The 27,806-nt window shown below is 41.3% G+C and overlaps 1 protein-coding gene across 3 annotated transcripts in view; it reads right to left on the bottom strand.

Annotated features, from left to right (window-relative positions):
- The window catches only part of tncb (tenascin Cb), a 115,678-nt gene that overhangs the window by 22,039 nt on the left and 65,833 nt on the right, over nt 1-27,806 (bottom strand). For all 3 annotated transcript variants that reach the window (XM_081611259.1, XM_081611260.1, XM_081611261.1), the window contains 9 exons: nt 23,131-23,693; nt 18,392-19,984; nt 15,235-15,498; nt 15,039-15,154; nt 14,405-14,558; nt 10,037-10,306; nt 8,705-8,890; nt 6,906-6,995; nt 5,410-5,673 (listed from right to left, as the gene is read on the bottom strand). In XM_081611259.1, the coding sequence (XP_081467385.1) occupies nt 5,410-5,673; nt 6,906-6,995; nt 8,705-8,890; nt 10,037-10,306; nt 14,405-14,558; nt 15,039-15,154; nt 15,235-15,498; nt 18,392-19,984; nt 23,131-23,617 (3,424 nt within the window). In that variant the 5' untranslated portion in view covers nt 23,618-23,693. The remainder of the gene's footprint in view (nt 1-5,409; nt 5,674-6,905; nt 6,996-8,704; nt 8,891-10,036; nt 10,307-14,404; nt 14,559-15,038; nt 15,155-15,234; nt 15,499-18,391; nt 19,985-23,130; nt 23,694-27,806) is intronic.

The following is a 27,806-nucleotide window of genomic DNA, read 5'->3' as shown; positions in this document are numbered from 1 at the left end:
TGATCAGAGCTCTGAGATGTTCAGATCTTGGTGAATCGTTTCTGCTTTAACCGTCTCCCAGACTTCCCATCTGCTGGGTAAGCTTGGTCTTCATGATGCCGTTTTGTTTCTGATATTCTGTGAACCTCTGAGGCCAGAAACAAAACATCTGGACCGTCTGTCATTACATAGCTCACAGGTGGAGTTTGCGCACTATTTTTCCAACTCCTGAGGACTTCTAGTTGCAGCAAATTTTATCAAGCAGTTTTTGAAAGGAGAATCAATACAAATGCAAGCCACACTTTTCATGTTATTTAAAAAACAAAACAAAAATGTGACTTTTTTAAAGCATCATACAAAATCCTAATAAAATCCGTTGACGTTGTGGTCAATAGAGGATAAAAACTCAGTGGGTTTAGCCTTTTATCAAGGCCGTGCACTTTTGAAGTTTTTGAGACAATCTAGGGTCATACATGCATGTCTTCAATCTGTCATACATACAGTTTCTGTTTTTGCATTGGTATTATTTAAAATGAAAAAAAAAAGTAAGAAAAACCCAATGAAAGATTGCTCTGGATATTCAGAATGAGCCATCGACTGTAATTTCTTTCTGTACTGAGTTTTGCTTTTGATTTGAAGGCATGTGGAGTGTTATGACATACATTGAGGCTGCTGATTAAGTGTAAGCTGACATTTCAAAACAGAAAAAAAAAAATTATTCCTATTAATTTCAGATGTACAATACAAAAAAAGAAAAGGCTGCATTGGAATGAAAGAAATCATGAAAATAACTCATCTCTGAGGTTGATGTAAAGGTATGTAAAATCTGCTTAGTTACCCGGCTTCTCTCTACATACGTTTTTTTGCTCCAGGGGATTTTTAGACCACTGCCGTTATTCTTCCTCACCATAAACTGACTAAGAGCTCAGGTAAACTTGGTGACTTTGATTTGCAGCCCAATGGCTGACCAGGATATGATCAGACCTCATGTTGATTTGTGGAGATTTAAACCATTGGTCAGGGAAACAAAATGGCTCCAGAGAGGCGGAGAGGAAGTCTTTACTGACTGCTGTTGGTCCTTTTCAACATGACCACAATAATAATTCACAAAAAGACAAATATGAATACTGTCATACAAAGAATGAACAAAGCTGTGTGCTGTTCAACAAGACAATGGAAAGCTGTCCTTTGTACTCATAATGAAGCCATGACTGAGGAAGAAGTGGGTTCATGTAAGGACAGCGCCGTGGTTTCAGATGTGGCGCTCAGTAGAGATTGTGTGAAGAGTCCAGAAACAGCCCCCATGCTGCTGACTAACTGAAGACAGGTTTACAGGAAGAACCCCGCAGAATAACAAACTGAAACGCTTCAGGGTTTGCTGTTCCCACTGACAACACGGCTTGTAAATGTTGGATGGACGAACATCAGCAGCATTAACAAAAAACACAACTTAACCTCAATCTGCCTTTCTCTGCTTCTTCAGAGCAGGTACATTTGAACTAATGTCTCAAACCGCAGATCACAAATGTCTGTTGCTGAAAATGAACCAAAAAATATTTGAAGGGAAAATAGACTCATAATATCTGTGTGTATGGATTTGTAAAGTCTGTAAGCCTGTTTGGATGTAGCTTTGGGAGTTGGTGTGTGTAAAGTATGATTTGTAAATAGCAAAAAAACATTTTTTGCGTGACCTTGGTAACTTTCAAATGTGTTTTTCAAACGCACACACCAATAGAGAAATTATCAATATACCACAATTACAAATGACAAAAAAACCTGAACAATGTGTTAATTATATATAAACTACAAAACATTCCTACGCATACAAAAAGTTAAATTAATGTGCACAAGTCATGTAAAATGCACAAACAAGACAACATGCATGCACAGATCATTTTGATCACACCACCCGGCAATAAAATGCACCACCTTACGCACTAACCTATGAGGCTCTTGACATGAGTCTGAAAAACCCTCCTTCAGTCGCCAAAGGAAGTGAAATTGGTGTTTGAATTTTAAAACACATTTGAAAGTTACCAAAGTAGCGCTCAAAAAGTTTTTTGCGGTTTACAAATCCTACAAATACACTTACAAATACCCAAAGCTACACATAAACAGGCTTACAAAGTTCACAAATCGAGAATTACATATGAACAGATACCTTGAGTCTATTTTCGCTTCACTACAAATCACAGAGTGAACACTCCTACTTTCCCTTAGGATCATCAACATCACAGGAAAAATGGCTGACCTCCTTAAAAAGTAAATTAATCACAGTTGTCTTTCCTGCCAACTCGGTGGAAACACTTATGGGCCCAGGATTATGAAACCGTTAGAGACTCGTGTTCACATGAAGGAACAAGTCAAAGCTGAGGGACCAGTACAATTCTGGTGGAGTCAGCAGCCAGAAGCATACATTTCTCAGAAGAGGAAATGCATTGTTGATCTGTGGATTTTACTTTTCATCTGTCCGCAGCCATTATCGAGTGTCTGCTGATGTCCACAAACTCATTTACCTGGTTAGATGAACTATTCTCTCCAAATCTTCTCTCTCCATGTTTCCCACAGTAAGTAGCTGCAGCTGTAACTCATTTTCTCACAGCATCTAATGAACTACAGATTTCTTTATTATTATTTTGACTTCCTTTTCAGCCGTCAGATGTGCAGCGTTCGCTTAAAGGGGCTTTTTATTGCCAAACATCATCTTGCTGTGAAATCTACCTGCAGGCAGATCTGTGTGGTTTAAGGGCCGTGACGGATGGTTTTGCACAGAAATAATGTTTTTACAGCTAAGTGAAGTTAAAACCTCACGTGTAAAACCTGAACTCTGTGGAAAGCCGACCCCTTAATGCGGCTAGCTGCACAATATAAAATAGGTTGTTCTTATCAGTGGCAATGCTGGGCTGAAATGAAGCAGTCCTTACAGTAAGTCATATTTACTTATATTACTTATATTGCTTATATTACTTTGATCACTATGGGAAAATGATCACAAGCCTGACATTGCTTCTTTGCTTCAATTAAACAGCTCACAGTCCTGCAGTCACAGTCACAACGCTAACAGGATGGAAATAAACATTGGTTGTTAATATTGAACCCGATTTACTTAAGCGACCGATATTGATGTTAACACAACATGTTGTGCATCCATAACAATAATAACAAACTGTGCACAGTCTGGAGGTGTTGCTCTGACCCAGTCTGCGCTTTAACAAGTTGGTTTTTTTTGTGTCTGGTTTTGGAAATTAACTATCTGATGGGACAGATCCCCCTCCGCCCCCAACCACACAAAGTCGACCGTGACTTTTCCACGCACCTCCTGAGTGTTGCTCTAAGACCGTGGGAGGGTTGAAGAGCCAGTAATCATTCTGTGTGTAAACTTCTGATTTTTTACATACCAACCATGAAATTAGAGCACGAAAAACTGTGAGTTTTTTTTTTTCTTTTTGACTCTCTGAAGAGCAACTTTCAGCCATGAAGCACATTCTATAGGCAGGTCACCTCAGAGACAGTCGATTGAGTCTGCTATCAAATTTCCAATCCTAATCCTTGTCTGTGATTGTTCAGGTACTATAAACCCCACCCCCCACCCGTCTTCTGTCCGCCCGTCCCCTCCTGCAGAACCAGCATGATCCATGTTGGTGGAGATGATATAAACCTCCCGGCTGTGGATTAGGCGGCTGCTGATTGTGAAGACAGCGATTTAGCAAGACTCCCAGCATGTGTCCCTTTATCAGACGGACCCACGGTTCATCGTGGTCAAATCGCACAAAACCCAGAGGGGAGCGGGGCTCAGGTCGCCAATTAACACATGAATGAGAAACGCACAGGGCTGCACACATGGCCAGGCCGTTTCCCAGCAGCACACACACATTACCAGTCTGCTCTAAGGTTCCTCTGAGACTCCATCTTTGAAGCAAATGGGGGAAATATCTGCAGCTTAAAGGCAGATGCAAGGCTTGTGATATAGTGCATTACTGAAATGCTCACATAAATCCACTGACTTGCTTTCACCAACTACAGCAGGCATGCAGCTTCTGATCCCCAAGAAGGAAACACACAGAGCCGGTTCCATTCAGCGATTTCTGCCTACAGCCACCAGCTCAACCCAGCACCAGGTTCTAACTGTGGGATGTTTGTCTTGGCGGCACACTTACTGCAGCGCAAAATATGCAATCACTTCATTTAGTTTTTCTTGTTTTAAGTAAAAAAAAAATGGGGAAAAAAGAAAGAAATATTTCCATGTGCTATAAACGAGCCGTAGGAGAAGGAGACACAGTTACATTGAGAAATAATGAATGCAATTCATTGCATGGGTTTGGCCACAGCTATGAAAAAAGGGGGTTGGAACATGAGAGTGTGGGGGATTATGAGAAGACCCCCTTCAACTATGCACCATCAGCTAAAACCCTCCTGGAAACAGTGAGCTACAGTTACACTGTCGTATGTTTTAGCAAAACAAACCTCTCCACTCTTTCTGATGTTTCCTGAAATGTTGAAGAAAGATTAGTCTGTTTTGTGTTTTGTCTTTTCTTGATCCCCCGGCTCCGGCTCTCTGGGATTTAGACGGGAGATTCCAACATCCAGCTGGATTTGGCACATCATGGATTCAGAAACATCAGCTACAAATCAGACCTCTTAAGCTACAGAGTCGCACAATCTGCATTTGGATTTTGAACCCTTACACTATACAGTGCAGATATCTGCTACAAGCTACTACAAGCTAACAAACTGTCTGTCTGTCATCACATGGATGCTGAAGGAGAGAATCGGTATGCGTCCTTGGTTTTTTGAAGCATTTAACAAGGAACAAATCAGCCTGGTGCTTTTTCAAAGCTGGTTCAAAGCCTGATGAAGCCAGTAGGACCACATCATCTGCAAAGAGCTGAGGCGAGATCCCAAAGCCACCAACTCGGATCAACTCAGCACCTAGAATAAAAATTATGAACAGAATAGGTGACAAAGAGCAACATTGGCAAAGTTCAACTCACTAGAAAAAAGCCAGGCTTACTGCTGACATTGCGGACCAGACTCTCATACAGGGACCCAACAGCTCATATCACAGGGCCTCATACCCCATACTCCCAGAATACCGTCACAGGGTTCCCTGAGGGACTCAGTCCAACACCTTGTCCAAATAGACTGGTTGGGAGGATTCCCACACACCCTCCAGGACCCTTCTGAGTGTGTACAGCTGGTCCAGACTGTACTCCAGGATCAGAACCAGAACTACACTGCTCTCCCTTAATCTCAGGTTCGACTATCCCCTCATAGTTGCTGCAATACTGCCAACACAACATCCAGGGCCTTAAGGAAGGCTCTGCATCTCAAACATCAAGTAATAAACGCCAAGAGTCTAACAACTGTGCTCTGTTGTTTTCCAACCAGACACAGCAACTTATTTGGGAGAAAGCTGTTGGACGTGCTGACCTGTGGCAGCTGAGACAGTGGTGGGCGCGCTGCTCCTGCGACCCCTCTCAGCGGTGACGCTGATGGTGTACATCATGCCGGGGTTCAGACCCCGCAGGGTGTGAGACTCTGAGCTGCCGGGGACCGAGTCTTCAGCCCTCTGACCATCAGCCGACACGTAGACCAGTCGGTAGGAGTCCAGCTTGGCCAGTGGCCGCTTCCACTCCAGCATCATGGTGGTCTCTGTCACCTCTGCTACAGTCAGCTCTCTGGGGGCGTCCAGGGCTGATGGAAGAGAAGAAGATCGGCTTGGAAAACTAATACAAATAAGGCCAACAGATTTGTTCTCCGACATGTAAATCAATCAGAAATATTTTTTGCTAACTCCCTAAACTCTTCAGATGAACGTACAGGAAAGTCCTTTCAGCATTTCAGACATGCAGACATAAAAAACCCAGTACTTCAAAGATATTCTGACAGTAAGGACTTCATCTGGTTTTCAGAACTGCTCACAGTTACAATGGAATTATTCAGATGTTGCACCAGTTTGAAATCCAGTTACAAAGTCTGTGCTGCTCCACAGTCTTAGGTTTGTGATTTTATCAACTTATGGTGATAAATCAAGATGCAAAGCCATCTGGGATTCCTGTTAACATGAACTGTTTTGAATTGACATGTAAATCCTTCCATTATTCAATCAAAGTTGTGAAGTTTTTGTCTGCAGATGGAGCAAAATGCATCACCTGGAGTTCTATCCCCACCAGGATGTTTTAGATGTTCTCCAAACAGAACAGTGATCAGAGGCGACTGTGGCTCTGCTACTACATGACATCTTCAGATCACAACTGGCCACAAATTAGACCAGGGCTCTGCAGCCTGCGGCTCTTTGGACCTTCCACAATGTCTCTTAATAACTCTGGCTTCAAATCATAAAGAATCAACTGTTTATACATTTAATAACAAATGGTAGCTTTAGCAGTTTTCAAGGGATAAACTGATTATGAATTACACTAAAATACTAGTGATAATTTTTTACATCTGTTTTTTGTCATTTAACTGGAAACTGTTTTTTTTCTTATCCATTTTCCATAAATTTCAACATACCACATAAAGAAACTTTTCCATTCTCGTTCCTGAAAAAGCGTAATGTTTCTCTTAATTTGAGAACCTAAAAAGAGATATAAAATGGGATCCTTTAACAATGACAACCTATTTTATAAGGTCATGCACATTTGTAGCTCTGAACAACTTCAGTCAGTTTTAAAGTTTCTCGCTAACATTTAATTCTACTTTAGATCTGTTGTGTTCAGTTTTTCATTTACTATTTGTAACATGAACATTTTTGTTGTTTCATTTTATTAAGCAGACGTTGGGTCGTGGTGTTAAATGTGCTTTTATAGACCTACTAATGGAAAAAAGTTAATATTTCCTCATAAAAAGCAGGCAGATGATGTTGGCTGCAGCTGAAACATGGGAGTGAGAGGTGATTGTTGAAGGTGTCGGTGGAAACATCTGACCTGTGACTGCATTGGTGGTGGTGGGCAAACTTTCCCGCTCATCTGTCACCGCGGTTACTCCCATCCCGTACTCCGTCCCCGGTCTCAGGCCTGCAGAACACCAGGAACATGCAAACTATGAAAAAGCCCCTCTCCTGTTTTGTGGAGGTGTCAACAAATGAACTAAGGGAGTGTCTATAGTCAAGTGGCCAGCTGTTGCAGCTAATGGCTGCGGGGCCACAAAAACACTCTCTTGTGGCTTGATTGCACAATAGATTGGCGCCTAATTGCGTTTCATGGTATGCTTGTGTTCACTGTGGAACATCGGTGTTGTATTTGCATTGATGGATCTATAGAGCCCTTGTTGCAGAGCAGGAACACTTGCTGCAGTGATGCAGCGGGCTCTGGGGGCTGTTTGGTCTTTACAATCAGCTCCTCTCTCACACTGATCGCTCCTAATTCCTTTATTAACTCCCACAGAGGTCACGGCGCGCAGGGCTTTCCTGCATGAAATTACACCTAAAGCCCAGGAAGCTCATTATCAATAAAATCACGAGCGTGAAGGCAATTACAGATAATAAGTGTGTGAAAGAAGTGCTGAGGTGTGTGTGGACACAAGGGGGTTGGGGGTGGGTGTCAGCTCAATGGACACAGTGCTGTATTTTCATTGGACGGGGCGTCCAAGGACAAAGAAGTGGGTCAAACAAAGACTCAACTGGTTTATTTTAGAAGCTTTTTTTTTCCTTGTTTGTTTCTAGTGTTGTGTAGCCGTGCTGTACTGGAGAACAACCAGCCACAGAAACACATCAATGCATGGCTGGATGTGGTTGCCGCTGCAGCAGGAGGAAAAACCAATCCCTCCCTTCAACAAGAGCATTCTCACAGTCCGCCTCCTCATTCAGGACCGAAAGAAAGCAAAGCACCCACCACTGATGTTTTTTTAGTTTTTTTTTACACAAAACAAAGTGTTACTGTGTCCAGGCAAACATTAACAAGACAAAAGAAAGGAAATGGAGTTTTGGAAAATGAACTGGGTGAAAATCCTGCTGACCGTTTTGAAAAAAGCCCCCAAAACTTCTTCATTTTCAAATTAAGCCATTTAGTTTCTGCTATAACTGCAAACTACAATGTTGTTCAGTTCTCAGTCATTTACAAGAGAAAATAATAAAATGAATTTATTCTATTGAAGGAAGGAAGGAAGGAAGGAAGGAAGGAAGGAAGGAAGGAAGGAAGGAAGGAAGGAAGGAAGGAAGAAAGGAAGGAAGGAAGGAAGGAAGGAAGGAAGGAAGGAAGGAAGGAAGGAAGGAAGGAAGGAAGGAAGGAAGGAAGGAAGGAAGGAAGGAAGGAAGGAAGGAAGGAAGGAAGGAAGGAAGGAAGGAAGGAAGGAAGGAAGGAAGGAAGGAAGGAAGGAAGGAAGGAAGGAAGGACGGACATCTTGGAGTATCAGAGTAAAAGAAGACAAAATGATTTCTATTCATGAAGCAGTTTAAATATTTACAAAGATTCCTTTTTTTACACAGAGTAAAAAAGGATCATACGGATCATACCAGTTGCTGAAATGGTTGAAATTTTTTACTCATACTTTTACATGCCACTGAAAGGTATGTAAAAGGTAAATTATTTGTGAAATAAATAATCTCTATTATTTATTTAATAGAAATAATTCTGCTAAATGCAGGTTCTCATATTTTGCATGGCAGAAGGAAATGATCAGAACTGCTCCGATTCTGTTCTGGTACATTAATTCACCACCATGCTTTTTACATTCCACATCTGCCTGCTGACGGTAGCTTGGACAAGCTACCGTCTGTCTGTTGTACCGGTGATTTTGGCCTGGGTGGAGTCCCTGGCTCCGGGCGGGAAGAGCAGTTCTCCATGGTCGCCTCCAGACAGCGGGCCGTACTTGATGCGGTACTGGTCCACCTGAGCCTTACTGTTCCTCCACTCTAGAGTGATGCTCTCATCTGTTATTTCCACCGTCTGAAGGTCTCTGGGAGCGTCCAGGTCTACGGCACAGAGACAGACATAAGGCAAATAAATATTATTTAAACCGTTTGTTTGAATGAGATTGAACCTTCTGCTCCAGATGATCAAAGAATCAGGAAGAAACATCTAGACAACTTAAATGTATGAGTTGGAAATATAGATGAAAAAATGCCATGGATGAAAAAAGCCTGACCTCTGAACAAAGAATTTATAGTCTCTTATATCTCACTATAAACAATTTTATTTCAGAAAACACCACTTTGCCTTCAATTTAAAAATGTAAATGTGGCAGCAAAGTTGCCTTAGTCTTGCTGTGACAAAGACAATATGAAAATGTCTAATAAATTGTTGTGAACACTGATATGAACACAACACATTATGATAAACAATGAAGACAAAAACATGCCTCCATTTGACAGGATGTATGCTGGGCCAGTTGGTGGCGCTGCAGCTCTGCCTGCCACAGAATTATACAAAAACACTGTTCATGCATGAAGAAGTCATGTGACACAAAGCAACAGCAATACTGCTCTTAAACACAACACTAATAGCACAATGTTGATTTGTGAGAGAGAGGTGAATGTCGGTTACACAGATGGAGCATGTGCTCACTGAAACACTAAATCTGCATTTTGGTCATTTGTCCTCCTGAATTTGAGAGGCCAGAAGTGATCAAAGACGATCAGAACACCAGATCTGTGTGGACACACTGCCTGGAAGGAAATATACCTTTGCAGACATACCTGATCTCGTCTCTATGTGGACGGGGTCTGAGTTTGTAACGTTAGCTAAACAAGATCTAGTTCCAGAGTGAAGTTCTGAGCTTTATAGGGACAAACTAATTCTTAAACTGGGCAAGAAGATTTTTGTTGATTCCCACTGTTGGAAAGGAATGATCAGTTAATTAAAAAAATAGTCATAATTACCTAACAATGCCTTTATAAAATCTATAGAATAATATTATTCTGCTGCCGCCACCAGGAAGTCAATAGGAGACAGGTCCAGCAGGGGCTTATATCCTGAACTAGCAGGGGGAACTGAGTCAAAGTTCAAAGATTACATGCATCCATTCTCATAAATACAGCAACAGCAACATCTTGTGTGGTCCCCACATCCCTGGGCGTCTAATGAAAGCTGTGAAAGGAAGAAGATTCCAGGAGTCTTACCTGTGAGGAAGGAGTCATACACAGGTATGCTGCTCTGCTCCCCCCTCTTTGCCGTCAGAGACACCTCGTACTGCGTATCAGGGCTGAGGCCAGCCAGGTGGTACTGTGTGTCAGCAGATGACAGCTCCACCACGTTACGATCCACTGGGTTCAGGCTGGGCCCGAAGGAGACGCTGACCCCGTCCACGTGGGCCACAGGATGGAACCAGGTGACCAGCGCCGTGGTGTCCGTCACGTCTCGCACATCCACCTGACCGGGGGCGTCGATCACTGGAAGGACAGGTGGAGGAGGAGTCGTTGTAAAATCAATAATCCTGCTCAAAAAAGGGGCAGGATTATGTATTTTCCAGGCACATAGAGCCATTTTACAGCACAATGAAGAAAGTATGTTAGATTTACTTGGTAAAAAAAAAAGTTGTATATATCAAATATGTCATAAAGGAAATTTTACTTTCCAAAAATAACGCCTTATAGTCGAGTCAGTGCAGCAACATAGACGCTCTCAATGAGGCAGTTTGCTTGAATTTTCTGAGAGTATGAATATAATTTACATATCAAATCCCAGCTCCATGAAGGTTGACTTTTCACTGGTGCTTGAATTGATTTGTCACACACAAACATGTTAAAGAAAGTAAACTCTCTGTAAAAGTTGATAAAATGTGGTCTTCATGTGAGCCTAGCACAGAGTTGGCTACCAACATGGCTGCAGTGTGTCATTGGGGTGTCAGGGTTGTGTTCTCCTAGAAGGGCTGTGTCCCTCTGAGTGTGGCTGCATGAATGAATGGTGCCTCCCACACATGGTGATGGGAGAGCGGAGAATCGGCATTCTTTAAACCATGAAACCCCCCAAGCTAGTGAAACAGGAGCCTTTAATATACCCCGAGTGTCTCAGAGGACTCAGAGCATCATCAGCCAGGTATAGATGACAAATATGTGGAAGCAAATGCAGGACACAGTGACAAGATCCTAACTGGATCCATCCGTCCATCCGTCCAGCCAGCCATCCAGCCAGTCATGACATTCCTTATTCCATCAGAACTATTTGAGGATGGGGATGTCCTAAGCATTCCCAGGTCATAGGAAAACCCTAAACTGAGTTCTGGGTTTGCTCTGGAGTCTTTTTCCAGGGGGATTCACATAAAAAAGGAAGGAGTTCAGCAGGTCCAATCTCAGATGTCCAAATGAGATGGTCTACCTCCTCTAGATGGAGAAAAGTTGTGTTCCAGCTGAGAGATGTCTAATGTTGATGACTGTCCTAAACTCTACAGAGAAAGCTCAGTTCAGCAGTTTGTTTCTGAAATCTTGCTCGTTTGATCAGAGGAGTGTTGCAATGAAGGTGAGGTAGTTCAGAGATTTGCTTTTTAACTCAATTCTTATTGGACCATGACTGATTTTAGCAGCACCTTCACCACTGCTGATGAAATACTGAACATTTTGCCAAAGCCTTCGAATGATAAAAGATCTTAGATACCTCTCTGTCTCAGGTACCCTCCACTTGAGACAGAGCTGACACTGAAACAGCTGGAACAGTTTTGCAGCCAATGAAGATTCTGGCCTGGCACATTGACATAACCACATCATGAATAAGCAAGCATATATGAGACCATGAGGCCAACAGAGCAGACACTCTACACTCCAAACTGCTCTCCATGATCATCTGAACCAGGATCAGTGACACAAGGCGGACCTGTGCCCAGAAGGAGTATGACACCAGGAATGCAAGCTGACACAACTCTTACTTTGATGATACAGACAAAAGCATGGTCTCTAAAAGTAATCCACAGCATGCCATAGAGGTTGGGGAAGGTCACTGATTTCCAGAACAATAGAGTGAACCCATGCCAAGAAGACCTGAGCTTCACACAGAGAACAGAGACTGACTTCTAACTTCTTAATGCACTGCATGAAGGAGATCCCTCCTCCATGGAGGACTGCAACCGCTAAGAAATGCAGGATCCTAATAAATCTGATCACTCTGCTGTCCTCATGAAGAGGATGCTCAGGGTTGTACATAATTTAATGTTTACTGGTTTTCTCAATTGTTTATTGTGCATTTCTGTGTTTTTGTGACGTAAAACACTTTGAACTGCCTCATTGCTGAAATGCGCTTTACAAATGAACTTGATTGAATTGATCGATTGATCATTTTCTTGATGTTCTAGAGAATCCTTCTTTGCACCATCATCTCCAGAGGTTCCAGCGTCATCCCCTCACCACAACCACAACTTCATTTTCAAGTCGTTGAGCTTTTTTAGGTCCCTGGCTCTGATGCTGCTGCCCCAACAGATTTATAGAAGATGCTGCAAACACTTAAGGATGTTAGCTTCCTCAAAGAGTCCATTCTGCTTTATTTAATCCCATGTTGTGGAATGTGCTGCATCTGCATAGATTCTTCTGTGGGTACTCTTGTGTACGACGAGAACAAGGGGAGAAATAATAAACGTGTTGCAAGCTGACCGTTATTCATTAGTAAAAATAAATATATTCATGTTGAGGTTGTTTTCTTGCTCTCTTACAGAGAGGTCATAGTATTGATCTCCAGCTCTGAGTTTCCTAAAGTTTAAGGATTTATAAAGTAAAGAAGTGGAGGGAGTATGTCATTACTTGTCAGCAAGGACTGGAAATCCATATCAGCCTTTTCGCCTCTGGTAAATCATAGCTTTGCAGAAATCTCTAATGAGCCAATCAGTCAGGCTTGACATGAACACTTCTCTGCTTTCACTGACTGGAAGATGGATGAGCCAGGTAAAGAAACTAATGAGCCTGTATCTAAAGGTGAACGCTTGGTTTGACCATTACGTTTGAACTTAAATAAATCTTTTATTTTATAAAACCTCTCTGTGTGAAGAAAGAAAAGCGTCCTTATCCCTGTGTTTACTCCACTGGGTTCAAATGTTGAAAGTGAAGCAAAGACTTATTCTAGTCTTTATATCAGGTTGATAGAATACACGGCAAAGGCTTGAATTTACAATTATTTGATATCAATCTTTCAATTTCTACAGAGTTATAGAGTGTATAGTTTTGTCACCCAGAATCCATCAGTTTGTTTTTATGACCTGCATCTATATGGGTGAAGGGAGCAAAAACACACTTGATTATGGACATGAATCAAAAGTGATAAGGCTCAACTGAAGGGTGGTCAGAAACACACGATTCCTCAGGTCGATCACCTTTATCTCATCTCATATTTTCTTTGTGTTCCGGCTTACCTGAAGGTAAACACATTACTCACAAACAACAGGGAGGATATCTGATTTCTGTTTTATATTTTATCAGATGTGACGACCCGCTCTCAGGGGGAAACAACAAGTAGCTGCCTCAGCACAGCTCTGATGGAAAAACAAAACACCAAGGGGAAAAAGGTTCGAAAGTGGTAACCAGAACGGACATTTTCTAACAAGATGACTGACGAACCAGTCGTGAACACTAAACAACAGAAGTAGGTTCATTGTTGCAATGAATAATTCAGGATATGATTTGATAAGAGATACTGTGCCTTGCAAGAGAATTCAAACTCCTTGAATTTATGATGGGATAAAAACTATTTTTAACACTTTTACTCACAAACAACAGGGAGGATATCCAATTCCTCTTTTATAGTTTATCAGATGTGACGACCTTTTTACAGATAGAGATCTATAAAAGTGTAGCCTGCTTATGTTTTCAGTCAGTTCTATGTAGAACCACTTTTTGCAGGAAATGCAGCTACATGTTATTGGGGGTATGTCCCACCCAGCTTTGACTGGACCATTCCACTGCAAAAACAGAAAATCTTACCAAGTAATTTTGGCCTATCTTCTACTGCAAATATTTGAGTGCACTTGAAATAAGACAAACTAACTTAAAAGCCACTTTTTAGCAAGATATGGAGGCTTGTTTTAAGTAAATATTTCCTAATATTCCACTGGCAGATAAATTAACGTGTAACTAAGGGAAAATGTCTTGTTATAAGTGAAATATTCAGGCAATAGAACTAATACTTTTTCACCATTATTAAGGAATTATTGACTTAAAACAAGGTCCTATTTCTTTGCTGAAAAGTTATTTGTAAGTTAGTTTTGTCTAATTTCTAATGAGCTAAGATATTTGCACAAGAAACTAAACCAAAAAATAGTTGATAAGATTTTGTGTTTTTGCAGTGTATAGAATGACCACTGAACATCTTGGTGTGAGAGACCACACTGTTATCACACTGGAGGAGATTTTCTGTCTAATAAAGATATTTCTTTCCTGAACACTGTTTCTTATGCAAAGCAAATCAATAAAAAATATACATTCAAGTGGGAGGCTTTTGAAGAACTTAGAATGTGTTGACCACTGTGTCATGTCCAGTCAGCATCAGTGTGCAGCAAGGCTGCGTGAACTCACTTGTGACAATGTTCTTCGAGGCAGGCGGCCCACGCTTTTTGTTCTTCACCACCTCCAGTTTGACCTCGTACTCCTGGCCTGGACCCAGACCCGACTGCTCGAAGGTGGTCTCTGGCCGGCCCAGAGAGTTGAGAATCTCACCGTCCTCCTCTTTCTGCCAACAGCAAAAAAAAAAAAAGAAAGAAAGAAAAAAAAAAATCAGTCCTCAAAGAGTAGTTCTGGCATAAAGTGTGCAGAGACGGGTATAAAAGCAGACATAAAGATGTTCTTAGTGGTGTTTGGACTGGAAAGGAGGCAGGGAGTTTCTCTAATTAAATGTGGCTTTGTGCAGATCCTAGTAGCTCTCTTTGGAACAGTTTCACTCAGAAAGTTCTCAGCCTCCAACGCTTGTACAATGATTGGATCTGTCAGGCCTTGCTAATAACTTTAACTGCTGTGTTTCACCCTCTGGTTTGGCTAGGTCATTTTCCATTGGGTTCTCAACATAATGTATGCAGCAGGCTCTAATGGGAGGTGGGGGTTAAAGTCGGGGTTTTACAGCAGGTCAGGCCAGATCAGGTTTCGGCTGGAAGAAAATGTGTGTAATTACCAAAACCGCAACAGGTTCCTTTCATTGGGAACTTAGAAGACTCACTGTGTTTCTGAAGATGAGGTTCCAACCATCAAATGGGATATCCAGGGGGTCCCACTGCACTTCTACTGACGTCTCTCGAACTGACTTAAATTTAAGACCCTCGGGCTCGGGGAGATCTGAACATGACAAAAACTCTTAACACATCCATATCTTCTGAGGTGCATTTTGGGAGCCGCCAGGTAGAGCTTTCACTTACGTGTTGCCACGCGAGCGCTGACAGGAACGCTCTTCTTATTGCTGAGTACAGCATAGACACTGATCAGGTACTCCACACCAGGCTCAAGCTCCCGAATGGTGGCCTCCTTCTGGTCCCCAGGCACCCGCATGTCGAGCTCCAGACCGCCAGGGGCCGTGGGCACGTAGGTGATTAGGTACTCTGTCACTCGCATCTCATTCTCCCAGGATAGGTCCACCGTCTCAGGAGTCACCTCCACAACCGTAAGGTCTTTGGGTGGTGAGACTGTGGAGAAACATGGACAATCAGCAGTGGTGGACAGTAAGGGACAGTAAGTAGACTTACTCAAGGTCTGTACTTAAGCACATTTTCTGAGTATCTTTACTTGCGTATTTATTTTTTGGGGTGGAACTTAGGGTTTTTGTCGCCACTACATTTATAGAAAGCTTGCTGTTATTCCTTCTGTTTGCGTAGCTTTGTAGTTCGCTGTTGCTGTTTTTATTTACTGAAATGCAATTGGCCACAACTATGCTCCTCACAAGAAGGGGAACCAATCACAGTCACCGCTCTGTTTGAATTACATCATCCTCCTGCTATCATTCAAACAGAAGTCAGTAATGGAGACGGAGACTAAATTTCTATGTTTAGTACATCATTACTTATATAAAAAAATCTTTTTTTTTTCTTTTTGGGTGGAAGAGAACATTTTAAATTAAGAAAAATTATGACAATAGCTATCATTTTTTTATTGCCTTTTCATGCTGAAGGTTTTGTTGAAGCAGAGTGGTTCTACATGCCAATACATCATCAGGTGGTTTCAGCAAGTTACCTGGTTCTGTGAAAACACTCAGACACTTCATTCAGAAAACACATCCCACTTTTCTGAATGACCTCTGCTGTCCTTCCTATTTTGAAGAGTAACGAACAGAAATGAACATCTGTGTCACATTTTTAACCCAGGAAAGCAGGAAGATTAGAAATAAATGGTTTTATATTTCATTCTCAATGTCAGTTCATGATCTTGTTCTATTTTAACCCTTGTGTGTGTGAGGACTGAGGCAAACATACGAGGACTGAGGCAAATGATACAAGTGACACGGGTGTGGGGTCAGTTGGACCCCATTTGTAAACACAAGAGTTAAGGCTTTTTACATGTCTTTACCGGGGGTTCAGATAATTGTGGAGGATTCTGGACATTTCAAGCTTTTATAACTCTATCTGAATTGTGGACACTGTTGATTGGTAAAAACCTGCAGACTGTTCAATCCACCCTCATTCCAGTTCCCTCACCCCAAGCTGTTTTCCAGAACTACATTTTATCATTTCACTACATGATCCTGCAAAGCAATTACTGGTCAATCAAAGCCAATGCAAACCAAATCATATATTTACTGCATAGCTAGTCATATGAGGAAATCAATTCCAAAGTCCTGAGCTGACAGCTTCATTACTGAGACAGATTTTAACTGGATGCTTTATGTTGGATCTTGGACAGATTAACTTGTGCATTCAAATAAAAACTTTTCTGCTCTGATTTGCCAATGTAAGTCAAGCGACTATATTAAATTGGATTTAATCCAAACAGTGTGGAGTCCGCTGAGATGACAGTGGTTGTACAATGGCACTGCACAAAACAAAAGAAAGCTGTGTGAACTCTACTAGAAACCACATAGAGCAGTTAACGGTTTCATTTGAGAGACAGATCAAAAAGCAAGTGCACAAAAAAATATCCAGTTGATTTGCAGTTTCGTATGTTTCTGTAAACAAAGTAACGTTTTTTTTTCTAATATATTTTTTTCTACAAACACAGTTCTTTGTGAATCACAGCTATATTTTGTCTCATTTCTAAAAAAGATACCAAAGTCATTTTTTTGCCAAAAGAGATTATTATTATTATTATTATTATTATTATTATTATTATTATTATTATTAGTAGTAGTAGTAGTAGTAGTAGTAGTAGTATTAACTTTTTTTCCCCTAAATATCTTTTTTTTTAAATATCACTTTTAAGAAAGATGATTTAAGAAAGTGTGAACCGTTTTCTTGATTTAACTGCAAGGAGCCTTTTATTACTATATTATTATAGCAATGTTATACTACATTACATTGTTATACCTATATAAATATATATATATATATATATATATATATATATATATATATATATATATATATATATATATCACAACTACTAACTGGAACAGTTATCTGTGGAACTAGCAGCGCAAAGACAACAGCAAAGACTCTTTTGTCAATCTGATCTGAACAATTGTTTATTAGTGGAATTTGCTGAACAAAATAAAATGCTGAGGATGATTCTCAAGAACTTTTCTTGCACTCAGAGTACTTACTGTATTTGAACTAGTTGCATGATGATCTCCATCCCACTAGAAAAGAAAAGGTTTCTTTCTCCAGAACTTCAAGTTATCATGTTTTGTTGTTGTTGTTGTTTGTGACTTTCCTCTGTGAGACCTAACTCTTCTCATTCCAAAACTATCAACTAAGGTATTGCTCAGTTGAGGAATTTTGCTGTAATTTTTCAAAATTTGCCAGTGCACTTTAGCTTTCAGAAGGGGTTAGTTGCATTTATTCATAGGATTCAATTCAATACTTAGTGCAGTCCTTCCCCTTCTCTCTCCTCTCCTTCTGGTCTAGCTATGAATAAATAAAGGCCACTAGAAATACAAAAACATTCAACAAAACAACAAAACCCATAATATATTATTTTGATTCAAATAATTTCTCCCTTTTTTTGCCACAAATGGTTGTAAACAGATATCATTGTAAAAATCTATTTCAGTTGACGTTAGAAAATACAAACTGCAGACTATTGTTCTACCCACAAAACAATGTCAACATTTTTCCTACTCTTGTTACACAAAATTAGTTCTAGCTTTCTCCCAGGAAATGTTTCAATGCTAAATTTCTACTCTAGTAATCAGATTTTAAGGATGAGAATTACTAACCTACAAAAATATACAAGTAAAAATGTATTCTTAATATGTGTTAACTATATTTAAAAACTCCTTTCTATCCTTCTGACAGTCTTTTCCTGCTACTGAAAAAATAATGCTACTGTTACTTTAGGGCTTTTAAGAACTCCATGTTTGAGAACTGATTGTAAGAGTTACACAAATGAAAATATTTTGGAAAGCTACACATCCATGGTCTAGCTTACCTTCAGAGCAGTCCTCTCCAATGAAGCCTTCCTCACAGACACACACTCCATTTTCACAGCGCCCCTGGTAGTGGCAGTCTTCTGGACAGCTCAGCGCAGAGCAGTCCAGCCCCGTGAAACCTTCATAACATACACAGACACCGTCTCTGCAGTGTCCTCTCTCTAGGCAGTTCTTAGGGCACGTCTTCTCACTGCAGTCTTCACCAACGAAACCCTGGTGACAAACACACTGGCCGTCCACACAGCGGCCTCTGTCGTGACAGTTATTTGGGCAAGTCTTCTCACTGCAGTCTTCGCCTGTGAACCCTTCCTGACAAACACACTGGCCGTCCACACAGCGGCCTCTGTCGTGGCAGTTCTTCGGGCACGTCTTCTCACTGCAGTCTTCGCCTGTGAACCCTTCCTGACAAATGCACTGGCCGTCTACACAGCGCCCCCTGTCATGGCAGTTCTCAGGGCATGTCTTCTCATGACAGTCTTCGCCTGTGAAACCCTGGTGGCAAACACACTGGCCGTCTACACAGCGGCCTCTGTTGTGGCAGTTCTTGGGGCACGTCTTCTCACTGCAGTCCTGACCAGTGAAACCCTGGTGGCAAACACACTGGCCATCCACACAGTGACCGCGGTCCAGGCAGTCATTCGGGCAGGTCAGTTCGCTGCAGTCTTTTCCCGTAAAACCCACAAAACACACACACTTTCCATCTACGCAATCCCCTCTTCCATGGCATTCTTTAGGACATGTCTTGATACTGCAGTCTTCACCTGCAAAGCCTTTCTCACATACGCACTGCCCATCCACACAGCGGCCCTGTTCTTGGCAGTTGTTGGGGCAGGAGAGTTCACTGCAGTCTTCCCCTTCGTATCCTATGTCGCAAACGCATTCTCCGTTAATGCACTGACCCCTGTTGCTGCAGTTGTCAAGGCATGAGAGGACTGAGCAATCGTCACCTTCAAAGCCAGGATCACATATGCACTTCCCATTAAAGCAATGGCCTCTCTCATTGCAGTTTTGGGGACAAAGAAGCTTTGAGCAGTCCTCTCCACCGTAGTTTATCTCACACTTACATTGGCCGTTCACACACTTGCCATGTTTGCTGCAGTTTTCAGGACAGCTGAGCTCTCCACAGTCATCTCCAGTGAATCCCTCTTCACATTCGCAGGTTCCATTGATGCAGCGTCCTCGGTCGAAGCAGTCGTTAGGACAGATGAGCTCAGAGCAGTCAAAGCCCGTATATGGCTCATCACAAATGCACTCGTCGTCAACACAGCGCCCACGACCCAGGCAGTTGTTAAGGCAGTTAGTCTGAGAACAGTCTTCACCAATGAAGCCTTCTTCACAAAGACAGGACCCTTCAACACAGTGGCCGTAGTCGCCACAGTCCAGCAGGCAGAGCTCAACACCACAGTCATTCCCGCCGAAACCCTCAAAGCATTCACATCTCCCATCCACACAGCGACCCTGGTCCTGGCAATCATTGGGGCACTCCGGCTCCGTGCAGTTGGGGCCCTTCCATCCGGGTTCGCAGGAGCAGCTGCAGGTCTCCGTGCTCCAGTTTCCACGTCCGTTACAGAATGGCTTTGTAGACACCTCTCCTAATGGAAAACAAGACGAGTAAAAAGGAAGTTTATTTCAAAGCTATTCAAGTATGTCAGTTTCTCAAACATGATAGCTTGCTGTGGTGAGTTTGCCAGTAGCCTTTGCTGAAACCTGCTCTGGGAAGACTATAATCAAAGACCAGCCAAGGAACAACAGTCGAAAAACAAAGGCCCGATTCAAATCTGCTGAATTCATGCTTAAATGAAAAACCTTCTGTTTTCCCAAGTTACACATACTGGTTGTAAATGTCATGGATGTTTTTCTTTTTGTTTTTTTTACTGACAAACAGACCAACTACTTTACAGACTTTTACTTGTAAATACCTCATGATATATCCAAAAAACATGAACCAGTGGTGCATAGCTTAGCAACTAGAAATGCATAATCACAAAAACAAATTAATTTACGTTTTCTAGTTGTTTTTTTATGCTTTTTGCATACTTACTAAAAAAAATAAATAAATAATAAAAGTTCAATTATGCACAAGGGTGAAAGTAGTTTTAAATTCTTGGGGGTTCTATGACAAAAGAGTGTGTGTATATATATATATATATATATATATATATATATATATATATATATATATATATATATATATATATATATATATATATATATATATATATCAATAATTGCTTTTTTGTTTATTTTTTGTTTGCTTTTGGAGTTTCTGTGCTTATGAATTTTTTGCGAAGCGATAACAGCTGGTAAGCTCTATGCTACAAAATGGAGCTGTACTTCCCTCAGCCCACTGGCTGCAATGTTGGCACCGCGAGACGCCGTGAGAGCTAAATTCTGAACATAGTCTTCCACATCGGGTTGATGGGTAACAGGTCCAGAAGGGAACCACAGACATCTCTCCCAGGCCAGACTAGACACATAGACCATCTTCATCAGTTCATTTTAAATCCTGTGTAGTTTCAGGATTAATACTAATTTAGTAATGATAATGTCACCAAAATCTGCTAATGCTGGTAATCTGATGGAGACACAGTTCAGAAAAAATATGAAATGGGAAAAAAACTGTTTATTAACTGATTAAGTCGTGTTTTAGATTATTCTTGAAAAACTAATCAGTCACGGCTGATTAGTGGGTGCTCTTACGGCTGCACAGTTGACCCAATGATTTTTTAACATCAGACAGCCGCTCCCCTCTCTTGCAGGTACTGCATCCCCCCACTAAATTTTTTTTGGGGATCGCAGTACCCTGCCATACCCTGCCGTAACCCGCCTACTTTCACCCCTGATTATGCATAAACAAAGAAAACAAAGTAAAAACTTAGAAAGCGTTGTAATTTCTACTTTGTTTCATGCTGACATTTCCCCTCAATTTTAATGCAATCTGTCCTCTACAGATGCTTCCTGCCAGCTGAACTTCTCTGCCAACTGTTGGCTGCACCTATAGTTAAGCCAACAGCAAATTCTACAGATATCCGCATTAATGTCAGGATACAAATTCAGATGACTCCCTCAGGAGAAGATACATCACCTGTAAAAATGATTATCTGGTTTGGACTTGCAGTTGCTGTTTTTGTATCTCTTCCTTTTACGTCATTATCTTTCCTTCTGGACCCTCATTGGTTAGGTTAGGGAAGCGTTTCAGGGCATAAAATACATTTTATTGCTGTCCACCTACAGTGCCTCACATTTTTTTATGTGTCCAACAAAAAGTTGTGCATACAGTGCACCAGTGCTATCAAAGTATCACAACACTTCACTTTTCCACATGTTGTTATGTTAACAGTCTTATTCCTAATTGTATTTATTAAATGAATCACTTTCCTCACAAATACCGCTTTATGAAATCTGGAATTGTTTTGAAAATGTATTAAAAATAAACAATGACACTAGTATTCACAGTGTTTGTTGACAAAGCGCAATATTGCGGCATCATTACTGATCAGCCTTCAAATATTTCTACAGCTCAACTGTCTGTCAGTGGCAAATTCAGTTGATTGGACTTGGGTTGGAATGGCATACACCTGTCCATGTAAAGTCAGAAGTCAAACAACAAGCACTAAATCAGAGGAACTGTCTCTAGACCTCAGAGACAGGACTGTATTGAGGCATAAATCTGAGGAAGGATCCAGAAACATTACAACGCAAACACTACAACCTCCATCATTGGTCAATGGAAGAAGTTTGGAACCAACAGGACTCTTCCTAGAGCTGACCGGCCATCTGAACTAAGTGATCGGGGGAAAAGAGACCAAGAACCTGATGGTCACTCTGTTAGACCTGCAGGATTCATCTGTGGAGAGAGGATAACCTTCCAGAAGGAAAACCATCTCTGCAGTAATCCACCAATCAGCCTGTATGGTAGGGCGGCCAGATGAAGGCCACTCCTTAATAAAAGGCTCATGGCAGCGAGTCTGGAGTTTAGCAACGGCACCGGAATGATCTCAGACCATCGGGAACATTCTCTGGTCTAATGAGACAGAGATTGAACTCTGTGGTATGACGTTAATACTCGGCAATGACACCAACACAAAGTGGTGGAATCTATAAAGCTGGTCAGACAGGTCCAGTATGTAAATCATTTTTTGCAATGCACAAAATACAATAAATCACGTGTCACCTGCACAACCCACTGGTGCAGCTAGCAGGTGGTGTTGTACTTGTATACTGTTATGGAACAGTATACAAGTGGAACATTGTTGGATGATGTCATGTTTCTTGCTTGTTTGTTGTTTTATGTTTTCATCTTGTGAAGAACCTTGAACTGTTTTGTCGCTGATATATGTTACAGAGACAAACTTACCTTGCCAACACAAAGCAAAGACTGAGAGACACAAGTGTACCTGAGCTGTCAGAAAGTATCAGAGCAATGTTCCCTTACTCAACCATTTGCTGGTCCAGATTGAACTGAAGCTCACAAGTTTTTCATTCAAAGCCAGTGGTGCAGAAGTATTTGGCAGATTCTTTTCTTTTGATTATTCTGATTGTTGGTGCTTTATTGTCCTGTTATTTCGTCAGTTATAGGGATTGCATCAAACATAATGGAGAGTGGAGAGGGACAGGCAGGGGGTCATGTTTGCGGGCAGTCAGGTGGAGTGGGTGGTGTTGTTGCTCTATCACTTAAAATCTTAATGGCAATCTTTGACCTTGGTTTGTGTATTATTGTAGAAAGCTGCAGACGTACCTGTAGCCTGAGCTCCACAACAGCCAGCTCCACTGGTGCACTGCTCCCTGAGACTAGACAGCTCAGACTCCAACATCTCCAGTCTGTTCAGGATGTCTTTGATGTCCGGCAGCTGGTTGTCACAGCCACAAGCTTGTTTGGGGATGTTGATGCGGTGAGTGAAAACGATCTGGTTGTCGCCATCGACAGTGTGCTCCATGTGTTCGGTGCTCTGCATGTCCATCGAGGCGCTCTTGTGCTTGACACCGCCCCCTCCAGGCGAGTCGAGGTCCACAGAGCAGAGGGAGGTGGAGGGGACGTTGATGTTGTAGACGTGGTTGAACACCACAGGCTGGTCGGGATGGGGGAGAGTCAGGTTCTCTTGGGTTTTCTTGGGCATCAGGGTCTCCCTCCGGTGGCGGATGACAGTCTTGACCAGGCCAGCGGTGGAGAGTTGGATTAGTACAGCGGTGGTGAAGCAGCTCAAGAGGAAACCATTCGTCCCCATGGTGACACCCGTAGACTGCAGCCTCAGAGAAGGTAGCAGATGAGTGTTAAAGGGTGGTTGTGCACTGCTTTTAGATCTGTAGAAAAACAAGACAAACACATGGAGACATTACTTTTAGCAAGCAGATAGCATTGCAGCAGCAACACTGCTCAAAAGTTTCCATGTACTCATGATGGCAATGAATGCCTTTAATTTTGGGTTTTAATGATGCATTTGAATCATTCAATTTTATGGTAGAATGACTATTCAAGGGACAGACAGCATTATGTTTTTTCCAGGCACATAACGCCATTTGAAGTAAATATTTAACCTTCATTTGTTATAAATGTACTATACACATATCAAAAATGTTTTAAAAGAAATTTAACTTTGTAATTTAATGCCTTAAAATTGTCTCTTCAAGAAGCTCCTTCTCTTTCTGAAGCTTGTAGCAGGACATCTTCACAACATGTCTTCTCTATTAACCCTTTAACAATGATTTTAGCAATGTGGTACTGAGAAGTAGCAGTTCCACCAGGTGTTTACTAATTGCTACTGGCTAGTCTGAAGGAGCTGAATGGGGGAGCTACTCTGTGAGATGGAAGCCTGGGAGCTGCAGTTCAAAGGAAGAGCTGCACTTTGAAGGCAGAGCTAGATCCACCTAGGTGTTTGCACAACTGAATGGTTGCCATGGAGACTTAAACATGCATGAAAGAATCAAAACAACACTCCAGGTATGCTTTTTATGAGGGAATAACATTATAATGTAAAGCTCAAAAAAGTCCCTTTAAACATACAACTTCAGTGAGGTTAAAGACCAACTCTTGGGTACTCATGTTTGATTTGTTGGTGGTTTTGTTGATCCCCACATTTAAAACACTCCTCAGGTCAACTTTTAGCCTCTTCTCATATCCCCAAACCACTTCTGAAGTGTTCAGGAACATCGTCTGGCTGGTAGTCCAAACCGTGTCAAAGTTTTACCCAAACTGTTACCCTCAGATTAAACACGATGGACCACATGGTGGACCAGGGGCCAAATGGAACCATGAAAAAAACAAGACGATGTTGTAACTCCAGTGGTCCTATCCACACTGCAGTTTGGCATCAACATGAACAGAGAAGGTGTCGACTGCAAGAGGAAATAAAGATGAAACGACTCAAGCATCATGCAACTGGACAATGACCCCAAACACATCAAAACTGCTTTAGGAGAATATGATTTTAGTTGTTTTTTCTAAGGAAAAAAATTCAAGAAACTGGGTATTAGATAATCACACGAAGGGGTATGCTGTCAGGATTAATATAACAAACTGAAAAGAGGACAGTAAAAATTATATCACTCTTTGTGAAGAGATGAAACATTTTATTCTAGTTGTTTTTAAATAAGAAATTAGAATTTAAAAAGCTGCTTTAGGGGGAGATAAAGCAGAATAGTTTGGACCCTCTGGAGTTTCACAACCTTAATCATATTGAACCTCTTTGAATTATGCTTAGAGCCAAGGTCCACAGAAGAAAACCAACTAATTTCATTAAATCTACTGCTTCACACACGTAAAGAAAACATGTAATAAAAACAGTGAGTTTTTATTTAAAAAGAAATGTTCTTTTTTTTTCATATTTAGAAAATTGATTTGTCCAAATTACCTAGGGACGTTAATGCCAAATATCATTTTGGATTCACATATTTAGTTATGTATGTAACACTCTGAACCTCTGTGTCTGATAACTTGTTCTTTAAGTACACACCCTGCATGATGAAACACATTTCACACAAACTATGTTGCATGTTTTCTTTTCTGGCTTGTTTTTAATCATTCATGTTTACAACATTGCCCTCAATCACTCATGTACATTCCTCAGCAGGGAGAACACCTGGAGTGAGACATATCCCACTAAAAACAATTAACCTCCTTCTGTCCTCCCTGACAAAGGGACACCTCTAATCCCATTCCTGCCTCTGACCCATGAGACCCCCCTGCTCCCAGTGGAGAAGACACACATTTAGTGATAAAGTCTGATTTTCTCTTCTCAATTCCTTCAAGGACCGAAAGCAGCAATTACTTCAGTCGTGGCATGTTACCTGGAAGCTCTATGCAAAGGCTCATTGTTTTCTGACTAGGTTCAGAACGGTTGCTGGGACAGAAATAGCCGCGGCAACACCTGCAAGGCAACGAGCCTCTTCTGCTCTCTCAGGTCCAAACCACAGTCCAAACTGGCAGATTAATGTCGGCATGTGGTTAAACCATCTGTGGGCTTCCTGAAAAGGCAACAAGCGCTTGTTAATGCCACACGGTCCAGGCTGCTGAGCATTCCTGGACCGTTTCACAAGGCTTCTGGGTTCCTCTATTAGCCTGTGTGAACAAGATGATGGTCATTATAGCTTTACAGGAGACATCTTTACTGTACTTCATGCATGGATGGTATGAGGCTCAACGGGACAGTATTATGTGTTTTCCAGCCACATAGTGCCATTTTAATAGTACAGTGAAGTAACTAGAAGTACGTTAACTTCTGTTATTTTAAAAATGCTCCATAGACCGAATCTGACACAAAAGAAATTTGACTTTGCAATTGAAAGCTTTGAAATTGGGTCTCTTTCTCTTGAAAAACTCCTGCTCTTTCTGAAACTCCATCTTCAGGATGTCATCACAACATGGCTCCTCTATTAACCCTTTAACAACATTTTTTACCAACTGATATAATGAGCTGATATAATGAGCTCAGAAGACAAAGAGTTCCACCTGGTGTTTGTTAGTTGCTTCAGGCTAGTCTGAAGGAGCTGACTGGTAGGAGCTGCAGCTCTGAAGCTTAGAACCTGCAGCTCCTTGAAGGGGGAGCTGTAGGTCCACCCAGGTGTTTTACACAGCTGAATGGTTGCCATGGGAGATTAGAGGATTTCTCAAACATCCATGAAAGAATAAAAGCAACACTCCAGGTGAGAGAATAACATTATAACATAATGGAAAGTTTAAAATAATTGACAAAATACTGCCTGTTTAAGCAGATGATATTCTACACTGTGTTTTTTCTATCTGCTTGTTCTTTTTCAGAAATGTCCAATTCAGCTTTTCAAAGAGGTTAACATTTAAAGCAGCTAGGAGGATGCTTGTCTCTATAGTGTGATTCATAATTGAAAAGTCGGACAAATGGTTCGTCAGAAATGCAACCATAGCGAGGAGAGGAACTGAGCATGCAGACCCGTTTCCTCCTAATTTTTTTCTTGAGAAAACCTGGTTTCCATAATTGTGCTCTTTATCCACCTTGCAGAGACGCTGACTCTGATCGTTTTCTTCCTCCAATAAAACTGCTGTGTGCCTTGGCAGCTCTAAAGGTTAACAGCTGCTGCCAGCATCCAGCTTAAAAATGTTCTCCTAAGCAGACAGGAGGTAGGCTGTGTATACTGGGCATTGTTCATTTTAAGCCTGAGGTGGAGAACGGAAGATTGAATTTGATTTTCTCCTCAGCATCTCATGACACCATGCTGTAATATATATATATATATATATATATATATATATATATATATATATATATATATATATATATATATATATATATATATATATATATATATAAAAATATATCACCACTTCATTCTGGTCTCACATGTGATTAATGCAGAACCTCACAGCTTCAGCCTCCTCTCTACCCAACCCCCATGTTCCTCCATCTTCCCCCTCTCCATGAATATGCAGGCAAGAAGAAGTGGGCAGTGTCTTCACATTTTGACACGTTAGATTCACAATCTGCAATATGTTTTAGCCGATAATTAGTGTGACAGAAAAACACATGATAGTGAATAATTGTTGTCATGGTAAACACGGTTTCAAAACTAAAAAAAAAAAGAAAAATCTGAAAAGTGTCTCAGACCTTCGTTTTTAGTCCTCCTGAGTTCATCTAGTTTGAGACATAGGTTGATCAGATGAGTCTGATGAACAAAATACCACACAGAGGACAGCACACAACAACTATGTTGTGTTTGAAGCACTGAATGTGCTTCAAAAGCTTAGATTAGGAACCCGAGTTCTGCCCTGAGGAAACCCCAGGCAGGGTGTCAACCTCCAGAACTTGAGGGCCGGTGTCCTGCGACCTGTCAACGTCCCCAAGTCCAACAGTTCAGTTCAGTTCAATCTGAATCAAAAGATTGAATTGACCTCCTCATGCACTAAAATTCTACAAAGTCCAGCTATGACTCAGATGTGTTGAGAAG

This window comes from Poecilia reticulata, chromosome 9 (genome assembly GCF_904066995.2).
Source record: "Poecilia reticulata chromosome 9, P_reticulata-male-v2, whole genome shotgun sequence".
Classification (NCBI taxonomy): Eukaryota; Metazoa; Chordata; class Actinopteri; order Cyprinodontiformes; family Poeciliidae; genus Poecilia; species Poecilia reticulata.
Note: the sequence above shows the minus strand (reverse complement) of the source record. Positions and strands in the feature narration are given on the sequence as shown.